The 24,908-nt window shown below is 37.1% G+C and overlaps 1 protein-coding gene and 1 pseudogene across 3 annotated transcripts in view; one reads left to right on the forward strand and one right to left on the reverse strand.

Moving 5' to 3' along the window:
* TBC1D15 (TBC1 domain family member 15) overlaps positions 1–24,908 on the forward strand; it is a 78,351-nt gene that overhangs the window by 36,190 nt on the left and 17,253 nt on the right. For 2 of the 3 annotated variants that reach the window (XM_020968894.2, XM_020968896.2), the window contains 7 exons: positions 410–512; positions 1,393–1,443; positions 1,754–1,951; positions 3,641–3,769; positions 4,228–4,331; positions 6,108–6,202; positions 11,960–12,076. In XM_020968894.2, coding sequence (XP_020824553.1) covers positions 410–512; positions 1,393–1,443; positions 1,754–1,951; positions 3,641–3,769; positions 4,228–4,331; positions 6,108–6,202; positions 11,960–12,076 — 797 coding nt within the window. The remainder of the gene's footprint in view (positions 1–409; positions 513–1,392; positions 1,444–1,753; positions 1,952–3,640; positions 3,770–4,227; positions 4,332–6,107; positions 6,203–11,959; positions 12,077–24,908) is intronic. The other variant, XM_020968895.2, reaches the window with a different exon arrangement.
* On the reverse strand, positions 22,128–23,168 carry LOC110195936 (ubiquitin-conjugating enzyme E2 Z pseudogene; annotated as a pseudogene).

Genomic DNA, 24,908 nt, shown 5'->3' on the forward strand with positions numbered 1-24,908 from the left:
AAGAGAAAAGGAAAACTCAACTCTCATAGCAAATATCACCTCATATTCATTAGCGTTAGATTAGAGAAGAAGCATGGTGAAATGGGGAACAGTGTTCCCACTTTGAATCAGGAGACCTGGGTTTGATTTCTGGCACTGATATTCTTTGTGTAGACTTGGTTGTGTAACCTCTTTGAATCCAGTGTCTTCATCTGTAAAATAGGGATGCATAATTATAGTACCAATCTCACAGGATTGTTATGAGGATATTGCTTTGTAACCTTAAGGTTGTTATTAGATTAATGCTATTTAGTAGATTGGAAATTTTTCTTATATAAATGCTAATCCATAAATTATTCAAAAATTCAGTAGTTACTTCAGTTTGTCACTTTTTCTATAAATTAAAAATACAGTCTTCATTTTATTACAGATCTCCACAAGATAAAAGGACTCTTCTTGTGAACTGTCAGAATAAGGGTCTTTCACAGTCCTTTGAAAATCTCCTTGATGAACCAGCTTATGGCTTAATTCAAGTATGTTTTTAGGTACCTGTAGGGCTAATCTTTCTGTCTTCAAAAATCCTCCAACCCTTTTACCCTCCTGTTCCCAAATACTACTTAACTTGTGTCTATAGTTTAAGCAAGCTGACTTTGTATGTGACTCATGGAGCCAGTCATCATTTTATAATCATGAGTCTTATACTTTGAATTTTTAGAGTAAGAAACTCTCAAGGTTGTTGGTAACTTGTTCTGTCTTGGTCTTTAGCAAATGTTAGGGCAGTGATATTTTTTCCTTATGACCATAATTCTGACAATGCAAATTAGCAATTTTCTATTCTATATCAGTTTTCTGCTAGTATTGAATAAATTTAGCATTGTTCAACTTTGTAGAATGTATAGGGTTAGTTTATTTGAGCTAATCAAAAAGTTAGTTCAGATAAATACCTTGTTGGATTGATTTCTTTGTCATTGACTCCTCAGTTATTTTGGAACCATGTAACCTTAGAGCATGTTGGAATATCAAAGGATTTAGTCCTATTTATCTACTTAATTGTATTCCACTAAAATATCCAACTACTTTCTGATGTGAAATTATTTTATGCTCTTTGTTATACTTGCTGATTTCTACATAAGAATCTTTATTTCTCTGAAAATTTTTTATGAGTTTAATCCTTATTTTCACTAATGATTAATTTTCAACTTGAAATTATTGGATATTTTGGTTTATAATCTATAGTGTTGCCTCATAAATTAGTTTTGTCCTTTGTGGCTCTAGAGTATCAAATAATTTAACTTATTTACAAGCAGAATTAATAGTGCTTAAGGAATTACAGTTTTCAGATGTATATTAAATAGATTTTTGTAAGATTGTGATAGGTTATACCATGCTTCAAGAAATATTTTTTCTATGAAGGCAGGACTACTAGACAGAAGAAAGTTGTCATGGGCCATTCACCGTTGGAAAGTAAGGACTATATGCATTTTTGTTGTATGTGGACTGAATGAGACCCACACATCATTTGTTCTTTTGTATTTTGAATCAGTAGCAGCAAGTTGATACTTACGATAGAATCACTTTTCTTTGATTTTTACTCAATTAAAAGATTAGCATAGAGAAATTCAAATTTTTCTTTCCAGAAAACAATAGAATCTTGTAGAGAAAATCTTTTAGTTTGATTCTCCTCTCTTACTCTGTTTGATCCTTCTGTTAATGTCCATTTGTTTAGTATTTGCTATAGTACTACTAAAGTTATGTTTGTCTTCCTGTTCTGTAGAAAATCAAAAAGGACCCATATACAGCAACTCTTGTAGGATTTTCAAAAGTCACCAATTACATTTTTGATAGTTTGAGAGGCAATGATCCTTCAGCTCATCAGCGACCACCTTCAGAAATGGCAGATTTTCTTAGCGATGCTATTCCAGGTTTAAAAATAAACCAGCAAGAAGAACCAGGATTTGAAGTCATTACTAGAGTGAGTAGAAATATGTATTTATACAACTTTTATCTTACTGATTGAAAAGAAAAAAAAATCTTGTACTGAATGTATAAAAGCTAGAAGGTAATTTGACTATAGTGAATATTGCTATCATCAGCCCTTTCTCTTGAGCCTTCCATCTATCACTGTTTAGTATTCTCTACTTGTAGTGCACTTTCTGTTATCAAATCCTTTTGATTTTAACTTGACCAGCTTTTTTTCTTTGAGTTACTCCTCATTATTGATGGATTATATATTGCTACAGTGCTTTGTAACTTTGGAGGAAGTAACTTCTGCCCAATAAACCCCTAGTTCCATTTCCCCTTATGGAACTTGGGCTTAAAAATAAATGTTTTCTTGTTAGCTAAGTGATTGTGGGCTTAATTTATTCTCATTTTGCTCTTTGTCCTCCATAAATAGAGCTTTAGTTTTCACTTGTTTTCACTCAGAGTAACTTAAGTCCTGAACTGTGACAGACTCTTTTTTTAAAAAATTTTGTAACACCCCCCTCCGTTTATTTATTCATTCATTCATCCATCCATCTGTCTGTCTGTCTATCTATCTATCTATCTATCTATCTATCTATCTATTTTAAGGCAATTGGGGTTAAATGACTTGCCCAGGATTACACAGCTAGTAAGTGTTAAGTGTTTGGTCTGAAGCCGGATTTGAACTCAGGTCCTCCTGACTTCAGGGCCGGTACTCTATCCACTGCACCACCTAGCTGCCCCTGTGACATACTCTTATACCTGCTCAGAGAGGTCTTTGATTCTTGACAAGTTCTGGGTTTGAATACATGTAAAACATTTGAAATGTTTAAATTATACTCCAAAAATGGATTATTTTACAAATTTGATTAGTTATAAATTATCCACATCTGCTAAATCAAGTATAGCATACAATTATTAATATTGCCTAAGGGGTCATGGATTAGTTACCTAAAAATGACATCTTTTAGTGGTGAGTAAAAATGTATTCTAGGTGATAATTCATAGAATAACTTTATAACCAAAATTAGAAGAAAAAATGTAATGTAGTACACTGGTTTGAACAGTCCGTTATATACTTTGTAAGTTGCTTCCATGTGAGATTTTAGCATAGTATGGTACAGAGAGTTTAGTCTTGGAGTTAGAGCATCTAGCTAACTCTTCTGTTTTTCAACCTGTGTGTGATTGCCCTGAAAAATCACTTCATCTCCTTAGGCCTTAGTTTCTTCAGTTATAAAAGGAAGAAGTTGGTGTAGATCAGGGGTATAGCTTTGGGTGTATGAACTTTTTAAAAAGGTATTTTGATAACAATTTCGATGTAATTGGTTGCCATAGTTGTCTTACATAGCTTATTTTATATGTTATTCTGAGGATTCCATAGGCTTCACCAGATTGCCGTGACAAAAAAAAAAAGGGTTAAGAGCCTTGGAGTTTAGATGTTTCTCAGATCCTTTATAGCTCTAAATTTTTAATTTATGTGTTTGTTAGCAGGAGAGAAAATGTGTTTGATGCTAACTATACTAGGTAGTTTAGATGTTGCTTACTAAATAAGTTTAAGAAATGAGAAAATAAGTGGAAGAACATTTTCAAAAGTAAGGGTTCTTATGTTGTCCAACAGATACTATTATTTCATTTTTTATAAGTTATTTCCTGTCATTGCTTAATGGTGTGAAGTTTGTAACTTATCTTTCCATTTTAGATTGATTTAGGAGAACGACCTATTGTTCATAGGAGAGATCCTGTATCCCTGGATGAGTGGTCTAAGAACATGGATTCAGAAGGAAGAATCTTAAATGTAGATGGCATGAAGCAAATGATATTCAGAGGGGTAATGTAATTAACCATTACATCATAGGTTATTCAAGGGAAGAGCTACTTTATTTCCCTGAAGCCCTGATGAAATGAGGTGCTGATGCTGAAATCTCTTGAGCTATTTGGGAGTCAGAGGGAGGAGTTACTTGGAAGTTAGGGGGAAAGGGTTTCTTGCCCTTATAAATGCCCATGGCCTGTGTGTGGGTGTGCAGAATGACAGTATCTGGTATCATTATATCAACCAGATTGGTCTTTATAATCTACTTATTTGTTATGGACCACATGCTCATGCCATCTAGCTCCTAAGAAATTCAAGTGTTTCAGTGGGATATAAGGAAAAATTAATATCTTTTGAATTGATACCTTTTAATGAAAATTCCACACATATGTAACCTTACTATGTCATAGGTTAGGAGCAAGTTCTATAGTCAGTATTTTGTTATTTCTAATTTGTTTAATGTGCACTTACCTCAGGGACTCAGTCATGTTTTGAGAAAACAAGCATGGAAATTCCTTCTGGGATATTTTCCTTGGGATAGTACTAAGGAAGAAAGAACTCATTTGCAAAAGTTAAAAACGTAAGTATTAGCACAGTGTGCTAATTTAGGCATTTAATAAATGTTTGTTGGATTTAATTGTTTTTTATTAAAAAAATAAGTAACATCCACATAATTAATGTAGATATGATGGCTCAGGACGTGGAATATTTCATGAGAAATTTTTATTAAAAAATGGAAATACAGTTAAGACTCTTGTTAATATGTGGTACATCAGGCCCAATTGTTCATTTTCATCAGATGCACTATCATTATGACATTGTGAACTGTAAGAGAGCTTTTTGCTTGCTTTGGGGATTGGGAAAAACATTATTCTCACATCTGATATCATTTGGAAAGAGCATTGGACTTGGATCTTAGTGACTTAGCTTCAAGTCTTGTCCACTGCACTGCCAAGTTGTATGATAGTAGATGATGCGCTTAAGTTCTGTGTTCTTCAGTTTTTTCATCTGCAAAATGGAAATGATAGTTCTTATACTACCTGTTTCATAGCTTGTGTGAGAAAATTCTTGAAAACTATTAAGAAGACGTAATGTGGATTATTGATTCAAAATGCTTAAAAAAATTTAGTAGTAGCCTTTTGCCCTATCTTGGTTAAAATAGTCTGTTCACCATATATGTTGTCATAGGAGACTTACAAATATCTTGAATTGGATTAGTATTCATTAGATACTAAAAGAAATTAGATAAATGTAATTCATTTACTGTTTTTTCCTTTTTAGAATGAAAGAATTAAGAGTTTATCATTTTGTATTATATTTATTGATAGAGAATAAGATGTAAGTAGGCATAATTTAGATTTTCTTCAGGTCAAATTTCCTACTTAGGGATTTCAAAATTGTTCTTTGTGACAGTGGTTCATATGTATTTTCTGCCAATGATATCACTGTAATTAAATAGTATGACATTTCATTAATATTTAAACATTTTTCCAGTGTCTAAAAGATCGTTGGAATTGGCTAGTTCAGCCTCCTCTTTGTATAGCTGAGGAAACTGAGGCCACAGAAGTTAAATATCTTGCCCAAGGCCACAAAGTAGTAAACTAAGATTTGAACACCAAAATCCTCACTTCAAATTCAGTGTTATCTCTACTATGTCATACTGCCACAATACCTGGTATACTGAAGTGTTCTAATGATTGGAAAATGCTGCTCTTAAATAACTTTTTATTATAAATTTTTCTTTATAATTGCTTTAGAAACCTTTATGATTAGTGTATCTTATGATCACAATATTATTTGGTAGGTTGGATTTCAAGAACTGATCTAAATATTTTTTAACCTAACTAGATTCCTTGGCCTATATGAGGTTATTTTTCCAGATGTTTAAGCTAGCACCTAGCTTAGAGGCAATTAAAAATTCTTCATTTAGTGATTAATTGATGTAATGGGAGAAATAAGAGATTTGGAGTTGATAGACCTGGTTCAAATTCTCCTTTAGACACTTTATTATTTGTGTGACTGTGAGCAAGTAACTTTACCTATGAGTCTTAGTTTTCTCATTGGTATAATGGGGACACCAGTACTTACTACCATCTGCCTCACAGAGTTGTGAGGAAATCACTTTGTAAACTGTAAAATGCTACATAAATTTGAATTACTATTTTCAGTCTGATGATTATAACTTAAAGGATGTCACCATGATGGCATTATTATTATTATTGTGTCCCTTAGGCATCTTAAATAGTTTTGGTAATTCCTTTGCACTTTGATGATTTGTTTTTATAGAAAAATTAGATTACATAAAAATAGATTACATAAAAAGCTTCCTTTGGTATAAAATTGTTTTCTTCTTTAGTGATGAATATTTTCGGATGAAATTGCAGTGGAAATCTGTCAGCGAGGAGCAAGAGAAAAGGAACTCAAGGCTGAGGGATTATAGAAGCCTTATAGGTAATTTTCCTTATTGAATTTGGAAATGCCACTGATGGGGAAGGAGGTGGTTAACTTAAAATATTTTTAAAAAATTAGAGAAGTAACTTTATGCTTCCCATTTTAGGACTTGGAGACATAGGTCAGAAAATAGAAATGAAAAATTGAAAAGATGGAGGATGGATTGCATGCAGATTTTATTGTATGGTTCCTCATCCTGTGGTTAAGTGATGAACTTTGCACATAATTAAAACTCACCCCTTTATGTGCTTAAACTTAAAATGTTTCATGGTCATAGGAAGGTTTCTAAAACATTGAACATTTCTGCTTTTAAAAATACTTTATTGCTCTTTTTTTTGTCTTTATACTGGTCATTCCGAAACTCTCCCTCTCTCTACAGAACCCTTCCCTGTGTCAGCAAAAACAAAACAAAACAAAAAAGTCAAGCAAAAATATCAGATACAGAGACTACATCTGATAGTGTATCTAATATTCTGCCTTAGTAGTCTCCTGCCTCCCTGCCAGCAGAAAGTCTTTATGTTTCCTGCTCGCTGGAACCTTCATTTATTTGTTCCATTACTCTGAGTTTGACTTCCTTTTAATATCCTTCAGAACCATCCTACTTATCTAAGTCTCCCCTTGAACTTTGTTCCATTTACTTCGGTGTTTTTTAAAAATGATTCAATGACTCTTTTCTTTCTTATCTTTTTTTTTTTGGCAGAGCATCACTATCATAGGCCGTCTCTTGCTCTTTCCATTCCTAAATCTCACCATATTAAATAACAATAATAATAAAAATAAATTAACCCACCCATCTTTATAACATGTAAACAATAGTCAAGCAAAACAAATTAGTACCAGTGAAATTGTGCTTGGTTATCATATTGAACAGTTTCTTAAGTCTTTCAAAGTTTTTTTTTCTTACACTGTTGTAGTCCTTATATAAATTTTTTTTTTGTTATTTCATATTCTACGGTAATATTCTTTTACATTTATATACTATAGATTTTTCTTGGGCACTGATTTTGTTCCCATTTCTTTGTTCCTGCAAAGAATGCCACTGTTATGATATACATTAGATTTTTTTCCCTGTCTTTGACTTCCTTGGGGTATATATGTAGTGTTGGAATTACTGGGTTGGAGTTAGAGTATGGGCAGTTTGTCAGTTTTATAGCATAATTTCAAATGAAATCCAGAAGAGTTTGATCTTATCTTTCATTCCTCCAGCTTCCCATGGCGCCTCCTTTCCCTACCTTAGATGAGGCCTCATATTTTATCAAAAAATTTGAGGACACTTGCTGAATATTCCCTCCTTTTACCCTTTTCTTATTTCAAATCATTCAAATGTTTTTCTTCACTATCTGCTCCTTGTTTCATAGACAAGTTGTGGCCCTTTTCCTTGCCAAGGCAAACCCCTCTACATGCACACATGATCTCATTTCATTCTGTCTTCTCCAGCAGATTGCCTGCATTGTCCTGATTCTGTCATTATTCTTTAATTTCTCCCTTTTTAGTGTTTTTTTTTCCTCCAGCTGCTTACAGATGCATTTGTGCATTCATGTGTCTTCTGTCTTTAATAAGATACTTTCTTGATCTACCAAGCTGGTTTGCTATCATCCTATGTTTTCCTCCCCTTTGTAGCTAAGCTTTGGAAAGCCATTTATACTTGGTGCCTCCACTTCTTCTTCCTCTTCTAACTCTAGAGTCTGGCTTCTAACCTTAACATTCAACTGAAACTCCTTTCTTCAGCAGTTACCAGTGATCTCTCAGTTGTAAATCTACTGGCCTTATCTCAGTCTTCATCTTTCTTGACTTCTTGTAGCCTTTGACACTGTTGATTACCTTCTTCTCCTAGATACTCTTTTCCCTCTGGGTTTTTGTGGCACTACCCTCTCTTGGTTCTCCTACTTGGCTCCCGCTTTACAGTCTTCTTTGCTGTGTCTTCATCCAGGTCATGCTCACTAACCACAGTATGGTCTGGTCTGTTTTTTGGCCAGCGTCTTTTCTCTGTCTGTGCTGTTTCACTTGGTGATCTCATCAGCTCCCATAGGTTCCATTATCTCTAAGTAGATGGTTCTCAGATCTACTTAGCCAGTTTTAACTTCTCTGGACCTCCAGTCTCACATTATCAGACTGCCTGTTGAACATCTCAAACTAGATATACTGTAGACATCTGAAATTCATCATGTCCAAAATATAACTCATTACCTTTACCCCAAAACCCAGCCCTCTTCTGAATTTCCTGTTACCGTTGAGGGCACCACCAACATCCTCCCAGGCACTCAGGTTTGCAGACTCAGTGTCATGTTCCAGGACTCTCACTCTATGTATTTAATCTGTTGACAAGTCTTGTCATTTCTGCCTTCTTAACATCTCTTGTGTGCATCCCCTTTTTTTCCATTCACACAGTTGCCAGCCTGGTGTAAGACTTGTCACCTCATACCTGGACTATTGCAATAGCTTTCTAGTTGGTCTCGCTTTACCATCCTTATTTCAGGTTCCAAAGTGCACAGGTATGACCATGTCAGCCCCCTACTAAATAAATTCCAGTGGTTTCCTTTTAGCTCCAGGATCAAATATTTATTCCCCTTCACATATTGTATGATCTAATAACACTGGCCTTCTTGCTTTTCCTAGAACATGACACACTCCACACTCTGTGCCTTTTCACTGGTTGACATCCCCTGCCTTCCAACCCCTGCCCTGCCTCTCTTGGTGTCTAGAATGCTTTCCTTCTTTATTTCTTTTTCCGAGATCACCTGGCTTTCTTTAAGACTCAGCTAAAATGTCATTGTCTGCCTTTTCTGGTTCCCTTCCTAGTGGTAGGAGAACAAGAGAGTGTTATCTTTAAAGCCAAGGGAGGAGAGACAGTATCCAGAAATAGAGAGTGATTGTCATCATTGTCAGGAGACCAAGCAGGTGATGGAAAAAATGCCACTTGGTTGTTGTCTTTAGAGCAGCTTCAGTATTGCCAGAGACGTTGTTTTTGAGGTGTTGGGCATAGGTCACTTTCATAAAGTTTAACTGTGAAGAGGTTTTATTTTTTACAAAACTTTTATAAGAAATCTGCAATCAGGGGCAGCTAGGTGGCACAGTGCATAGAGCACCAGCCCTGGAGTCAGGAGGACCTGAGTTTAAATTTGACCTCGGACACATAACACTTACTAGCTGTGTGACCCTAGGCAAGTCACTTAACCCTGTTATCTAGCAAAAAAAACAAAGAAAGAAATCTGCAATCAGGAAAAAAAGGGAGCAATTATAATTACAAATCCAAGAGATGGATAACCTTCTTGATTCATTAATACCCTTGAGATGTTGGAAGAGTCTGAGAAAGGCCCCCTAGCACATTTGGTAGGCCCTTCTGTGGCAATTTAAGGGAATATATGGATAAAATTATGGACTGGATAGGCAGGTATGCAATTCCTTACCTCTAATGGATAATATTACAAATCCACTATTAGTCATTAAACATATATTAAGAGCCTACTGTGTGCCAGGCAGTGTGCTAAGCATTGGGTATATAAAGAAAGACAAAAGACAGTTCCTGGGGTTTTCTTGAGAATAAATAGGAAACAGGCAGCAGAGAGATGGTACTAGAATTGAAAGAGATTGTGAAAGGCTTCCTTTAGAAGGGAGGATTTTTGCTGTTACCTGAAGGTACTAGGGAAGGTAGGTAGAGGTATCAGAGACAAGAAGGGAGAACATATTTTGAATGAGGGATAGCCAGTGAAAATGCCTGGAATCAGGAGAATGATGTGTTTTATTGAAGGAATAGCAAAGTGACCAATGTCACTGGATCAAAGAATACATTAAGAGTTTAAGGGGTATAAAGTGTAAGAAATTGGAAAGGTATGAGTGGGAAGGTTATGAAAGGCTTTGAATGCCAGAGGATTTTATATTTGATTCTAGAGGTGATAGGGAGCCACTGGAGTTTATCGAGTAGGGGGAAGTGATATGGTTGGATTTTTGCTTTAGGAAGATCATTTTGATGGCTGAGTAGAGGATGGTTTGGAGTGGCAGAAAGACCAACCAGCAGGCTATTGCAATAGTTCAGGCATGAAGAGATGAAGGCCTGCACTAGGATGGGGACAGTGTTAGAGGAGAGAATGGAGCATATACAAGGAAGGTAGGGAAGGTGGGAAGCTAGAATCCATAGGCCTTGAGAACAGATTTGATATGGGGAGTGAGAGAGAGTATTTGAGGATGATACCTAGGTTTGTGAGCCGAGGTATGTATACACTAGGTATCTAGGAAGATGGGTACCTTTGACAGTAATAGAAAAGGTTCGAAGTGGGGATGGTTTTTGGGAAAAAGATAAATTCACTTTTGGACATGTTGAGTTTAAGATGTCTACAGGACATCCAGTAGGTAGTTGGAGTATATGAGACTGGAAGTCGGCAGAGTAGTTTCTGGCTACCAAAATTTCCACTAGGTGTAGGATTATTAATTAATTATATATTTAAGATGGGCAGTTTTGACACATTTTGATAAAAAAACTGCTATTAAGTTTGTAACTAATTATTTTTGTTGGTCAAAATACACACACACATATAACGGAAAGTTTTCTTACTGTTTTAGAGGCATAGATTTACTTCTTTGAGAATATTACTGTATTAGAAACAATGTTGTAGAGGGGGAATATTGTTAAAAATAAAAACAAAAACAAACCCTAACAACCTTAGCCACAGTGCATCTAAACCAATGTTTTCTTTTTGCTTTTTTGAAAAAATTAAAAAATTTTTTTTTATCTTACTTTTCTATTAATTAATTAATTGATTTTTGGTTAGGCAGTCAGGATTAAGTGACTTGCCCAGGGTCACACAGCTAGTAAGTGTCAAGTGTCTGAACTCGGGTCCTCCTGACTCCAGGGTCGGTGCTATATCCACTGCAACCACCTAGCAGCCCCCAATGTTTTCTTATTGATAATTTATTTTGGTTAATGATTGGTAAAAAGTCAACCCTCCCCCAGTCTAGCAAAAATTTTTTTCAACTCACATATGTGTTTGAGGGGATGAGGTAGGAAGACAGAGATATACCCAAATTGAGCTGATTACAAAGTAGTAAGTTTATAATTTGGAAGTTCTACAAATTCTTTTTCACTGGTGATTTAATATTGAATTAAAATAGGGAAATGGTTATATAACTTCAGAAGACAGACACCCAATTATACTATATCATAGTATCTTTTTATAGTCTTAGAATAATTTTTGGAGAGAACTTATAATTTATTTTTCATTTTAGCACAATAAAAATTTGTAATTTTTGACTGAATGATGATGCCTGAGAATAAATAAGCTGCTTGAAATAAAAAACGATTATGGACTATGACAAATTAAGAACCCAAGTAATTATGAATGAAACAAAATCCTTTTGATTAAACTGGATTGCATAATAGCCTTTTTGTTATTTATTTTAAATATCACATGTATTTTATTACTAACTAAATGCAGTAGTTTTCAGTGTTGCTTTAAATTTATTGAAAATGTTTTCTACCATCTAATCAAAAAGTTTCTAGATGTATATAGAAAATGGAAAAAAAAGGAAAATCTATTCTCAAGTAAATCTCATTTTAAAGAAGCTTATTATATTTTACTGTCTATACAGCTGCTTCAAAGTATTTAAAATGACATTGATAACTTCATTTGTCTATACTTTAAAAACCTGGAAACAATGTAAAATGAATAATAAGGAAAAATGTTGCAGTTTAAAGATTTAAGCTTAATAAAATTAGTTTTGGGAAGCATTTAAATTACTCTGAAAGCTTTTTTTTCTTTTCAGAAAAAGATGTTAAGAGAACAGACCGAACAAACAAGTTTTATGAAGGCAAAGATAATCCAGGATTGATTTTACTTCATGACATTTTGATGACCTATTGTATGTATGATTTTGACTTGGGTAAGTTCTCTTAAATTACCTTTTAAAAAGATTTTTTACGTCTTAGAATGTAGAGTTCTTTCTGATTGCTAGTGCCTGTTGTTGTTACTGATCCTTTATATACTTGGTATTTTAGAGCCTGGGTGATTTTGATTTTTAACATTTAGTCCTATCCACCTGTTTTCTGTTATATGTTGTTTCCCAGAAAATGGCAAGGTTATTTGTCAGGTTAGGTAACAACTATATTAACATTTCTCTAGAATATTAAGAATGATTTTATCCCTATTCCATACATCCCTAATCATAATTTGCCAAATGGTATGTGTTTCTGTGCCCCAGCTAATATAGAATTGCTTATGTGGGGATTTTTAAATTTTCTCTCTTCCATTCAAAAATCTCTCCCTGATAGTTTGACTCTTAAGGTTTTAAAGAGGGCAAGCTGAAGTCTTCCTGGCTTGCCATGTAATCAGTCAGTCAACACGTATTTATTAAATACCTTGTCTGTGCTAGGTATTCTTCTAAGTCCTAGGTATATAGGTACAAAAAATGAAATAATTCCTACTGTCAGTGTTATATTCTCACAGGGAAGATAATACAGATAAAAATATATGCAGTATAAATATAAAGTTAGCAAATACAAATATGTACAAAGCAGTTAAGTGCAAGGTAGCTTGAGAGGGAAGTACTAGAAATTTATGGCAGCCAGAAAGTCTTTATGCAGAAGATGGTACCTAAGTGACATCTTAAAGTAAAAGAGAGCCTCCGTGAGGTATATGTAAAGAGGGAGTGCATTCCAAGCATGGGAGACAATCAGTTAAAAAGCACAGAGATGGGAAGTGGAGTGTGATGAGGGCAAGTTTATCTGCATCGTAGAGTGCTGGATGAGGATATATAATATTTAACCAGTTTGCAAAGATAAGTTGGTGCCATATTTTAAAGTGCTTTAAAAGCTAAATGGAGGAGTTTATCTTATTATCCTAAAGGCAGTAGGAAGCCAAGTAGGAATTGGTTGAGAAGGGACATTACATGGTCAGATTTACACTTAAGGAAAGTTACTTTGGTTGCATAATATAGGTTGATTGCAGTGATGAGTGACTTGAGGCAGGGAAACTGACTTGGAGGCTCTTGCAATAATTTGGGCAAGAGGTGGTCAGAGGATGTAAACTAAGGTAGGTAACCTGTGTGAGTGGAGAGAAGCGGTTAGTTGCAAGAATAGTTGTGAAATTAGAATTGGTAAAATTTGTCAGCTAAACATTATGTAGGGTGAGGGAAACCGCAGAGTTGGAGACAATGCTAGGATTACAAATCAGAGTCACTGGAAGGATGATATTACTTTCAATAGAAATAGAGAAGTTGGGGAGAAAGGAGGGTTTTAGAGGGATGATAATGAGTCCAGTTCTAGACATAATGAGTTTAAGATATATCTGGGACATTCAGCTTGAGAAGTATAATAAGAAATTGTTGATCTAGGGCTGAATCTTGGGGGAGAGAATAGGGCTGGATTATAGAACTGGAAGTCATATACATAAAGATAGTATTTAAATTCATGGAAATTGATGAAGTTACCAAGACACTATAGAGGGAGAAGAAAAAAAGGGTCCCAGAGCAGAACCTTGGGGAATACTCACAGTAAGTGGGGAAACGGTGGATTTTTAAAAAAAATAATGGGGGAAATTTAGGCATGTTTGAAGGCAGTAGGGGAAAACAGTTGAAAGGTAGAGACTGATGATTTGAGAGAGGAGGGGGAGGATAGTTGACTATACAGTCTGCTACAGAAGATGGGAGGAGATGGGATTAAGCACATATGTGGAAGGCTTGGCCTTGGAGAAAGGCCATCTTTTTGTCTGAGATTTGGGGAAAGAAGAGAGAGTAGGTGATGATGTCAAGGGCTTTTGAGATAAAGAGAATGGGGAAAAAGGGAGCTTATGTTGAATAGCCTTAATTTTTTAAGTAAGCTAAATGTCAAGGTTCTTAGCTGAGAGAGGACATTAGGGAAATTCATCTATGAAATGGGAAAGATGATGAATCAGATTCAGTGATATTAAACTCTATATATCAGATATCCCAAATGTCTCTGTACACTTTGCCTGGATCATTTGATCCCAAAGCCCAATTGATTAAGTTGTTTCCTGTTGCCACTTAAAATTCCCACTTCTTCTAGGTAGGCAGAACCTTTCTGTTATTCCTCCCAGTATTCTCACTTTTTGAAGGTAATGATCATTTAAAATGCTGTATCAGACCCCTCAGTTCATGATCCTTGCTTTCTCAAACTGCTAAGTGGCACCTAGCCCTTTTGGCTAGAAAGGCCAGTGAAATCCTCTTTCCCCACAATGTTTCCTTCAAGAAGATGGTAGATTTCCAACTCAAGAAGCCATAATATTACATTCAGCGGATTGTTTCTTCCTTTTAAGAGACAGGCTGTAACTACATAGTGTTGTCCTTCCTTAAAGTTATGATTCATTCAGTTGAGGCAAAGCATCCATAACTATATCTCTTGACTACTGTAGGGTCACTATGCATTCCAATATACTTAAATAAATGAAATGGGTTGGACCTAGCCTCCCAGCAAAAATTTTAATTTGGCTTAGTAATTCTAGCTCTAATTCAGATATTCTCAGCTTCATTTTATATCTTATGTCTTCAGTAAGAGTACCTTAACAGTTGATGAGAGGCACTATGATATAGTGGATAGAGAACTGGCCTTGAAGCCAGGAAGACCTGGGTTCAAGTCCTGCCTGTGACACATTGACTGTATGACCTTGAGCCACTTAACATCTCAGTACTCTTGGGAACTTTTTAAGACTAGCAGTTGAAGATAAGGTATGCATTGATAATGAGAATTTCCTTAGTGGGGAGTTTTTATATCAGTGAAATCACAGGTCCCTTCCCTTTCCTAACATTTGATATGAAAATCATTATCTTCTTTAGTAAGATAGATTTTTGAAGAAATATTACCTGAGAGCTATTTTATTTTCCCATCCCTGCTTAATGAGAGCTAAACTAAAGCTCCTTTGACATTTTCCTGTGTAGTTCTCAAGAGATTAGAAAAACTGGAGAGGCCTTGTGGCAATTATTCCTAGAATAGGCATGTGTCCTACCATGCAGTCTTTTTTTTTTTTCCCTTTTAGGCAGTTGGGGTTAAGTGACTTGCCCAGGGTCACACAGCTAGTAAAGTGTCAAGTGTTTGGTCTGAGGCCGGATTTGAACTCAGGTCCTCCTGACTTCAGGGCCAGTGCTCTGTCCACTGTGCCACCTAGCTGCCCCTTTGTTTATATCTTCAGTGCTTAGCCCTGTACTTGGTATATAGTAGGTATTTAATGGTACTTAATACATACTTTTCTTATTTTGGCTAGGCAGTGGGGTTAAGTGACTTTCCCAGGGTCACACAGCTAGTAGGTGTTATTTGTCTGAGGCCAGATTTGAACTCAGGTCCTCCTGAATCCAGGATTGGTCCTCTATCCACTGTGCCACCTAGCTGGCCCCCCCCCGCCATGCAGTCTTAAGTGACTGGCACCTCTTAGGGCAGAGCTTAAAGTTTACTAAAGACTCTTATACCAGAATGGGGACTAGAAGTCGCTACCTGATGTAATAGCTGCTAGGAGATAATATGTTATTGCTAAGTAACTATAGTTTGTCATTACATTATAGCTTTGGAAATGAGCGAGTAATGTGACTTGAATATAGGTTATTTATGATGTTAAAAGTTCCATAGGAACAGTATACATGAAGACTAATATTACAGTAGGGTTTCACAGCATCATGGTTAATGTATAGAATATTGAACTTCAAGAGACTTGGTCTCAAATCCTGGCAGTGGTGCTTCGCTCTTTGATCATGGTCAAGTCATTTGACCTCTGATCCTTCGTTTCCTTGTCTTTAAAACAGGGATGGGATAATAGTATTTGTAGAGAATTGCTCTAAGGAAAGCATTTTATAAATGAAAGCACTATGAGCTATACTTGTATTTAGGTATGTTTGCATTAAAGATGGCGGCGAATAGAATGCTGGGCCTAGAGTCAGGAAAATCATCTTTGTGAGTTCAGATCCAGTCTCAGATACTTACCAGCTATGTGACCTGTGGGCAAATCAATTAACACTCTGTCTCAGTTTCCTCATATGTAAAATGATTTGGTGGGGAGGGTAGGGAGGGAATAGAGTTCTGCAGCTGTGGTGGTGCTGATGGAAAATTTGGAGATTAAGGGATATTGATGGTCTTGAAGATCCTCTCTGTAGTCCATAGCAAGGACAGTGTGTGACTTTTGCCTCATAACTCACTTAGTTTGGCTTTTTAGTTGACCACCTTAGTATCTGCTGTGGGGATTAGGGATGGGAGGCATTAAAGACATAGAAACCGAGGTCTCTGTTGTTGAAGACTATAAAATTTATTTAGGGAGGCAAACATATGTACATGAAATACCTTTACAGAGTTACTTTTTGACACTAAATGCTACATGGCTAATATAAATACTGCAAAAGTCAAGAGGTGAAGAATAAAGAAGAGAAGAAAATGGGGTAGAATTAGTCAGGGAAGGCTTTTTGGGGGAAGTGAGTTTAGATCTTCCAACTGACCAAGTGAGAAATGCAGGTTAAAGTTTAATAATAATTCTTGTCATACTTTTTTTTTTTACTTTGCCCAATTTTACAACACATTCACTCATATACCTAGAATATTGAAGCCTCATTGACAAACAGATAAGGTTTTCCTTACCTCGTTTTACTTTCTGAGCAGGCCTATAATTTGGGAGGAAAGAAGTTTTGTCCTTAATACTTCTCTGGAGCCCTTGTAACCATTTTTGTGGTAACTGAATTTTACTTGAAGGAAAAAAGGAGAACTATTGTTAATCAGATCTTTTGCTCATTTTTGTTTTTTAGTAGGAACCTAAGCTACATGTGTTTCATATTTTTTGAAACCTGACTGAGTCTTCTTATGATGTTGGTTCCCTCTGTTTAAGGAGGCAGGAGAATGTGTATCAGGTATAAGATAGTTAAATAGAAAACAATTTTTGATATTTTAGCTGTCTGGAAAATTTCCTTATAACAACACATCCCATGATGATGCCCAAATTAAGATGTTTCTTAATTTCACTCCACTACCTGAATCTTCCTGAGGTTCAGGGTCTTCACGCCTGTTGTGTTGACCTCCCAGGCTTGTTGTGAGTAACAGAGTGCTTAGGAAGGGCTTTGTAATCCCCAGAGCTCTGTCTTCTGTTCCTGTTGTTATTGTTATGAGTTGTGTCCTTCAAAATTCTGTTAATTTTAAGGAGTATATAAGGCTTGTTGAGGGTCTTCTTTCCTGCAAATCACTTCTCCCCCCCAGCCCCAGGCCTTTTTACTCCACATGTTAATTTTCTACGAAAACAATTTTGATGAAATACTTCAGGGCCTTACAGTTATGCTTATTAATATGTGTATCAGTCAGCACTACTCTAGAATCTGAAGTGTTATTGAATACTAATTTAATCAACCTTAATCTTTCTTTAATTAAAATGAATTTATACATTAATTCTTGCCCCTGAAGCCCATGACATACTTCCAAAGGACATCAAGTATAAAATAAAATACATTAAAACTCATCAGAAAAGCAAGATTAATTGTACTACTTTCTTCACAGTGTGCATTAGAAGTATATTTACAACTAAATCTTCAGAAATTTTTTATTCTGTAATAACTTTTAAAGATATCTTTCACAACTGAGAGGGAGTCTGTGAATCTTTTACTTAGCAAACCTTAATACTGCATTTGCAGTTGAAACATTTTTATGGTAGTATTTTGCAGTAGGGAAAGTAAGTTTAGCTTTTTCTAGTGAAATGATTCTCTTTGGACTGGGGAGAGTTATTTAGATCTAATTTAATTTAAAATAATTTTATATAAATTTTATCTTAGCTTCCATGGATAGGTACAGGTATTCACAAAATTGTAAGAAAGTAAAATTTTTGAAAAGCACACAAGATAGAAAAGAGATTGTAAAAGTGATAGTACATGTGTCTGTAAACTTAGTAAGCACAACACCAAAGTTATGATCATGGAAAAATGTGTGAATATTGTTCCCACCAACAGAAATAGTTAAGTTAGAGAAGTAATAGGGCTGAAAGCTGAGATAATCAAACTCGGGCTTAGGGTAGGAGGTAGAACATTAGAGGCCAGGAAGACAGTGTGAACAAAGGAATGAAAGCATGAGGCATGTATAGGGGTTCTCTGGAGCAGAGGTCACATGGAGGAGAGTAGTTTAAAATGAGACTTAAAAAGGTATAGTGATGCTAGAGGGCCAGTTTAGCTGCTTGGTTATGTAGTTTGAACTTTACTTGGTAGACAGTAGGGAAGAAGGTGGACATATTGATAACAGCAAAAAGTGACCACTAACTTGAAGTGAAGAGATAGAAGTGGGCACAGAAAGGCAGCACAGCAGTCTTAACCATTTATTCTAGGGGCAAACAGCCCCTTCCTAAACAGAATATAGACAGTTCTCACTTTATGTAAATTTGCATTACACAAATTTAACTTTACATAAAGAATGCTGAAGGAAATCCACATTCCAAAAAACCACCTATGTTAACTTTACTGTACAGTACTGTGCTCTCTCTGTGCTACTGCCGCTTGGCTGGGTGTTCTGGCCCCATCCCGCCCACTAAAACCCTTCAAGTGAAAACAGAAAAATGGAGGTACAGAGAGACTATTACTGCTAGTACTGTTGCTGCTGCTGGATCAGGGGCTTGGCTTGAGACCTCCTCTGCTGAGAGAGGAGACCTTTCCCTGTTCTTTCCACCTACCCATGTGTCCGGCCCCCTGTGTCTGACTTCTCTCCATCTGAGCTCAGTTACTGGCCCCCCGTCTGTCACCTGTCCATGCTTGTCTGTGGCAGGCCCCCATGTGGCTGGCCCTGGACTCCATGTGTTCCTTCTCTTGTTCTTATTTCTTTGCCCCTGGCCCTTGTGTGTCCTTAAACTATGTGTCGGCCTCCTCCCTGCCTCCTTCCCACCTTCCCCTCTTCCTCACATCCATGAACAAATTCGCATTGCATTGCATAATAGCAGTCTACAGAATGGTTCACTTTATATAAAGTGAGAACTGTACTTTGATATGAATTCAAGGACATTACTGAATTACCAAATAGTACAAAATTGATATTTCTAATGATCCTAACCAAGAAAAAGTTAAATTGTGTTCAGCATACTTTATTTAAGGAAGGCAGGACAGTATGTAATACATTTTATGAAGCTGTTCATTTAAAGTGGTTAAGGGAGAAAATACTCTTTTTTTTTTACATTCCTATTAAACATATTTTCACATTAGTGATATTGCAAGTAAAATTTAAAAGCAATAGGAGGAACCATCAGAAAGAGGAAACAAAACACAACAGAAGAGAAAAAAAAAAGATAGCAATTCGATTTCCATAGTTCTTTCTTTGGATGTGCATAGCATTTTCCATCATGAGGCCTCTGGAGATGTCTTAGATCCTTGTACTGCTGAGAAGGGTTAAGTTTATCAATATTAGTCATCACACAATGTGGCTGTTATTGTGTACAACACTCTCTTGGTTCTGCTCACTTCACTCAGCATCAGACCATACAAGTCTTTCCAGGTTTTTCTGAAGTCAGCCTGTTCGTCATTTCTTATAGCACAATAGTATTCCATCACATTCATATACCACAACTTGCTCAGCCATTCCCCAGTTGATGGGTATCCTCTGAATTTCCAATTCTTTGCCAGAGAAAATACTCTTAAAAGACATGAACTCTCAGCTTTTTGGAAGACCCAGGTAGCCAAGGTGACTCTTGTTCCAGGCTTCCATCTAGCCTAGGTTTCACTGTACAGAGATGTTACTACTCAACGTTAGGATTAAAATAACAGATCCTTGACACCGTGTCCTATTGAGCCAAGCATCTGGCGTTCCTAATTTAGTCCAACGTTTAATAAGTTTTTGCTGTTAAGCAAGGCAGTTACCTAAGGTGCCAGGCAAAGGCAAACATGAAAAGGTCTTGCTACAAGGAGCTTATATTTTTCTTTTGATTTTTTACTATTCCTGCAAGTCCAAGTTTGACATTGAGGTAGGCAGCATGATGTACTGAAAAACTCAGAGAATTGTTCTAGATCCAATTCTGTTACTATCCAACCATGCAATGTTGGAAGGATAGTTATGCTTTCTATTTCCTCATCTGTGAACTGCAGGTATTAGACCAAATGTAAGGTCTTCCTAAACAGTCCTCTCCACCTCTACCTCTTTTAAGCTCTGGTTTTCTTTTTCTTTTTCCTTTTTTTAAATTTTATATTTTAAAATTTATTTTTATTTATCAATAATCACTTCCATATGCTTTTGAGTTTAAAATTTTTCTTCCCCTTCCTCCCCAAGACAGCGCACAATCTGATATAGGCTATACAATTACATTCCTATTAAACATATTTTCGCATTAGTGATGTTGTAAGTAAAAACTAAAACCAATAGGAGGAACCATCAAAAAGAGGAAACAAAACTCAACAGAAGAGGAAAAAAATAGCAATTCAACTTCCATAGTTCTTTCTTTGGATGTGGATAGCATTTTCCATCACAAGACCTCTGGAGATGTCTTGAGCTACCCAATTATTAATAAGAATCTTAGACATATGTTTTATATTTTACATATATAAAAAGTAAACAGTCTGTCCTTATTGAATCCCTCATAATCAGTCTTTGGTAGGTAACTTATATTTCTCTTGGCTTTTGTGTGTTGAAACTTCAAGTCTGGTTTTTTTTTTGTTTTTGTTTTTTTTTAGTAAAATCTTGAAAGTCTGACAGTTGATTAAATGTCCTTTTTTCATTCAGGATTATGCTGAACTTTGCTGGGTATGATATTTTCAGCTAGAACCCCAGTTCTTTTGCTCTTTGATATATAGTGTTCTAAGACCTGTGGGGTATTTTTAATGTCTTTGCTTCTAGGTCTTGTGTGATTCTAACTGTGGCACCGTCATATTTAAATTGTTTTTCTTGGTGTTTTTAATATTTTATGCTTGAGCTTGGGGTTTCAAAATTTGACTATAATATTCCAATGAGTTTTCCTCACAGGGTATATTTTAAGTGGTGATTGATGGATTTTTTTCTATTTCTACTTTCCTCCCCTCGTTCTAATGCTTCAGGACAATTTTCTTTAATTATTTCTTGTGTTATTGTATCAAGATTCTTTTTTGATCATAGCTTTCAGTTAATCCACTTATTTTCATGTTTTCTCTTCTTGATCTATTCTCTAGATCTGTTGTTTTTCTTATAGATGTTTCATTTTCTCTTCTATTTTTTCATTATTCATATTTTGTTTAATTATTTCTTGATCTGTTATAATTTTGCTGTCTTTGCCTTGCCCAATTCTAATTTTCAAGGTGTCATTTTGTTCCTTAAGATTCTGGATCTCCTTTTCTAATTGGTTGACTTTCATAGTGTTCTTGTTTTTCTTGGGTTATTCTTATTTTTTGTTTTAGTTTTTCCTCCATCTCTCTCATTTTTTTTTTTGGGTGCTAGGTAAAGCTTTCTGACCAGTAGCCCAGACTCCACCACTGTTCCTTCTCTTTGGTCTGTCTAGAACAGTGACTATATATTAGGGAAAACAAAATTATGGTGGCAGACAGGAAATGAGGTCCAGGAGGTTACACTAGGCTGGACTAGGCTAAGCAAGGGGAAGGCCCAGCTTCAAGACTGAAAGACAGACACCCAGACCCTGAACAGGTCATGTGACACCCTCCATGTTTCCCTCTCTCCCCACTCCCTTGACCCTGTCTCACCCCCCCTCCCCCATCCCCATTGACTGTTCTGAGCAAGCCCCTCTGGGAGTTGCAGTCTTTGCCTTCTATCCCCAACAAACTGCCCAGTGGAAATGTCATCAGTTTTCACAAGAACCATGCTCCAGGCTCTCCTATATCAGTACCTTGGGATTGGCCCTAGGCATGGGATGAAAATGGTCCTTGGTACCAGGATGCCAAGTAGGCTGCAAACAACAGCCCACTCCCACCCTGGGGTCTGAGTGTCCTTGGTTCTTGCCTCAGGCAGGATGCTTTTGAGGCTGGAGGGAGATGTGGTGCCGCTCCACCCCAGGGATGGGGTGGGGGGCATCTAGGCCCTTGAACTCCCCTGCGTATCTGTCTCTGTTTTAGATGAACTGCTATCAGAGTCTATTTCAGCACTGTCCTGCTGACGTTTCTCCTGCATCTTCAGACGGATTGCCCAGAGGTGAATCAGGAGACACTCATAGTCAAAGCAGCCTTGCTTCTCCCCAAAAGTTCCTGCATTTCATGGTCTTGGAGGTGTAGTCCGTCTTTGCACACCACCTCATAGATGTCATAATATACCATAAAGGATTTCTCCATCACATCCCTCAGGGACTCAGGGCAGGGACATTTTCCCTCCAGCATGTCACAGACTGCCACTCTAATGGTCTCATGCCGGATATACTCATTGTACTTTTTGCTGTCTCCTGGGGTGTCTCCTCCTCAAAGCCAGGCTCATTGTGGTAGGGGTTTTCATTCATTAGTGACTGGATGGAGATCAGCACGGAATAGATGCTCTAGGCTGGGCTCCAGGCAGGGCCATCCGAAGTACCCAGAATACTCAGGCAGACTTTCCCACTGCTGTAGAAGTTGGGGTTAAACCTTACCCTATTATTGCCTGTGGTCATCAGTTTAACCCTCGGTGAGCGGATAGGATAATCTGGAGGATAGCGAAACAGGAACAAGAAGAAACCCCCTTCATATGGAGTGTCAAATGGACCTGTGATCAATGCATGGATCTTAGTCATGTCCAGGGGATCCAACACAACAGACATGCCAGGGGGCGGCTCCTTATAGAGGGCCATGATGTCCCGCTTGATCCGCAGCAGGCAGTGTGGCTTGGGGTGCTCGTTGTCTGAGTCTAAGCTCCATGGTGGTTGCCACAAGTACAAGGGACTGAGCGGCGTGGCCCTGTCAGCAGCAGTCGAGAGTGGGAGACCGGGTGGCGGGGCCAGGCCTCTCCCGGCCCACCGGAGCCACCCACTGCTGCCACGCCCGCCCACACATCTGGTAGGACTGGCGGCCCGAATCCTCCGCCGTTGCTGCCCATGGTCCCCTTACCCTCGGCCCCGGCAGTCGCCGCCTCCACCATTGGACTCTTTGCCATTGCCATTGCTGCCACTTCACTCCACTTCTGCTTCTGGGACTCCATGCCAACCAGACCACCGGCCAGAGCGGCCTCTCTTTGGATTTTTTTTTTTCAGCCAAAGACAGGGTTTATCAGAACATTGTCATACTGGGCAGACTGTTAAGGAGTCTGAACATGGGTAAGCAGTGGCTAGGTTATAAGAATCAGAGCCTCTGGTTTTCTTTAAGGATCAGTCCATGTGCCACTTTTATGGTAAAACTTTTCTTATCCTAATTGTTGGTGTTCTTTACCATATCAAGTAATTGTGAACATACTTATCCGTTTATGTGTTGGATCAGTGACATCATGAAGGTACTTCTTAGAAAGAAGTAACTTTATTTCTAGAGTAAAATACACAGTACTTTGTACTTATAAAGTATTTAATACATGCTTGTTATTGGATTTCTGACAGTGATATAGTCAAGGACTTGAAAATATGGGAGCAAGTAGAATGAATCTTTAAAATAATCTTCCAACCTTTGGACATTTATCTACTACTAAACAGATACCTTTCTAACCAAGAAAGCAAGACTTGGGGACCAAGCAATCAGGGTGTGATCTGCCTCCCAGATCCTCCATTCACACATTTGAAAATGCTGTACCAATTTGATTATGCTACTGCTTTCTGCTCCATCAAGTAACAAGATAAATCATTGTTTTCTCTTCTAAAAAATATTAGCTGGTTCTGTTCAGCCACACCTCAGTTGCAAGAGTAATATGCATATCAAGTTAATATGAAGACCAGATAAGCATTTCAGCTGATACTAGCGGCCTCATCAGAAAAAAAAAAGTTCTTTCAGTTTGCTTTGGGTTGGTTGGGATAAAGGATGTGCAAAGATTGTAGCTGTTTTTAGTATCTGAATAGTTGTCTCTTGGAAAAGGGATTTGAGTTGTTCTTCTATTCCCAAGAGAACAAAAGTAGGACCAGTTGATTAAAGTTACAGAGAAGCAGGCTTCCTGCAAATTAGGGAAAATTTCTGATAATTAAGAGTTATCCAGAAATGCACTAGGCTGCCTTGGGAGCCAGTGAGTTCTTTATTTTTAGAGGTCCTTAGTCAGAAGTTAAACATAACTTCCTTCCAGGAATTTATAAATGAATTCATCCTTAAGGTGATGTGAGGTGATTGTGGATGAGGTACCAAGAAGGAGCATAAGTGCTACAAGTCAGGCAGTACTCCTAGGCATGCAAGTGTGTGACTCCTCATTCCCACAAGCACACAGATGAACAGTGACTCAGACATACAGTATGATGTATACTCAGATCCAGACCCCAGGTCTCTGGGTCTCTACGTTAAATCTGATTGTCGTTGATGAGCAGATTCACAGGAACTGAGTGGAAGAAGGACCTTAGGGGCAGTCGTCAATTTGGACTTCAATCCCTCTCCCTCTCTTTTTTTCCCCACTCCCAGTGATTGTAGCCATTGTGATTAGGAAAGTTTGCTAATCTTGCATACATGGATTAACTTAAATTTGCTAAGATGATTATATTTAGAAGAGCTTTTCATTGCTTGTGTAAATGAAGTTAACTTAATATTGGGTACATAAGTGTATGGGTAAGTCATATAGGTATACATCTCAGTATATAGGTAAGTCATTCAGTGGTAAAAGAATCATTTTTGTCAGCTAGACAGCATTAGATAGATCTTCCTATTTTGTGATTCCATGATTCTCCTGTTTCATCTCATGTTTGTTTCACATTCTCATCTATCTTCCAAATCA

The sequence above is a fragment of the Phascolarctos cinereus genome, unplaced genomic scaffold (assembly GCF_003287225.1).
Source record: "Phascolarctos cinereus isolate Bilbo 61053 unplaced genomic scaffold, phaCin_HiC Scaffold_1;HRSCAF=81, whole genome shotgun sequence".
Lineage (NCBI taxonomy): Eukaryota > Metazoa > Chordata > Mammalia > Diprotodontia > Phascolarctidae > Phascolarctos > Phascolarctos cinereus.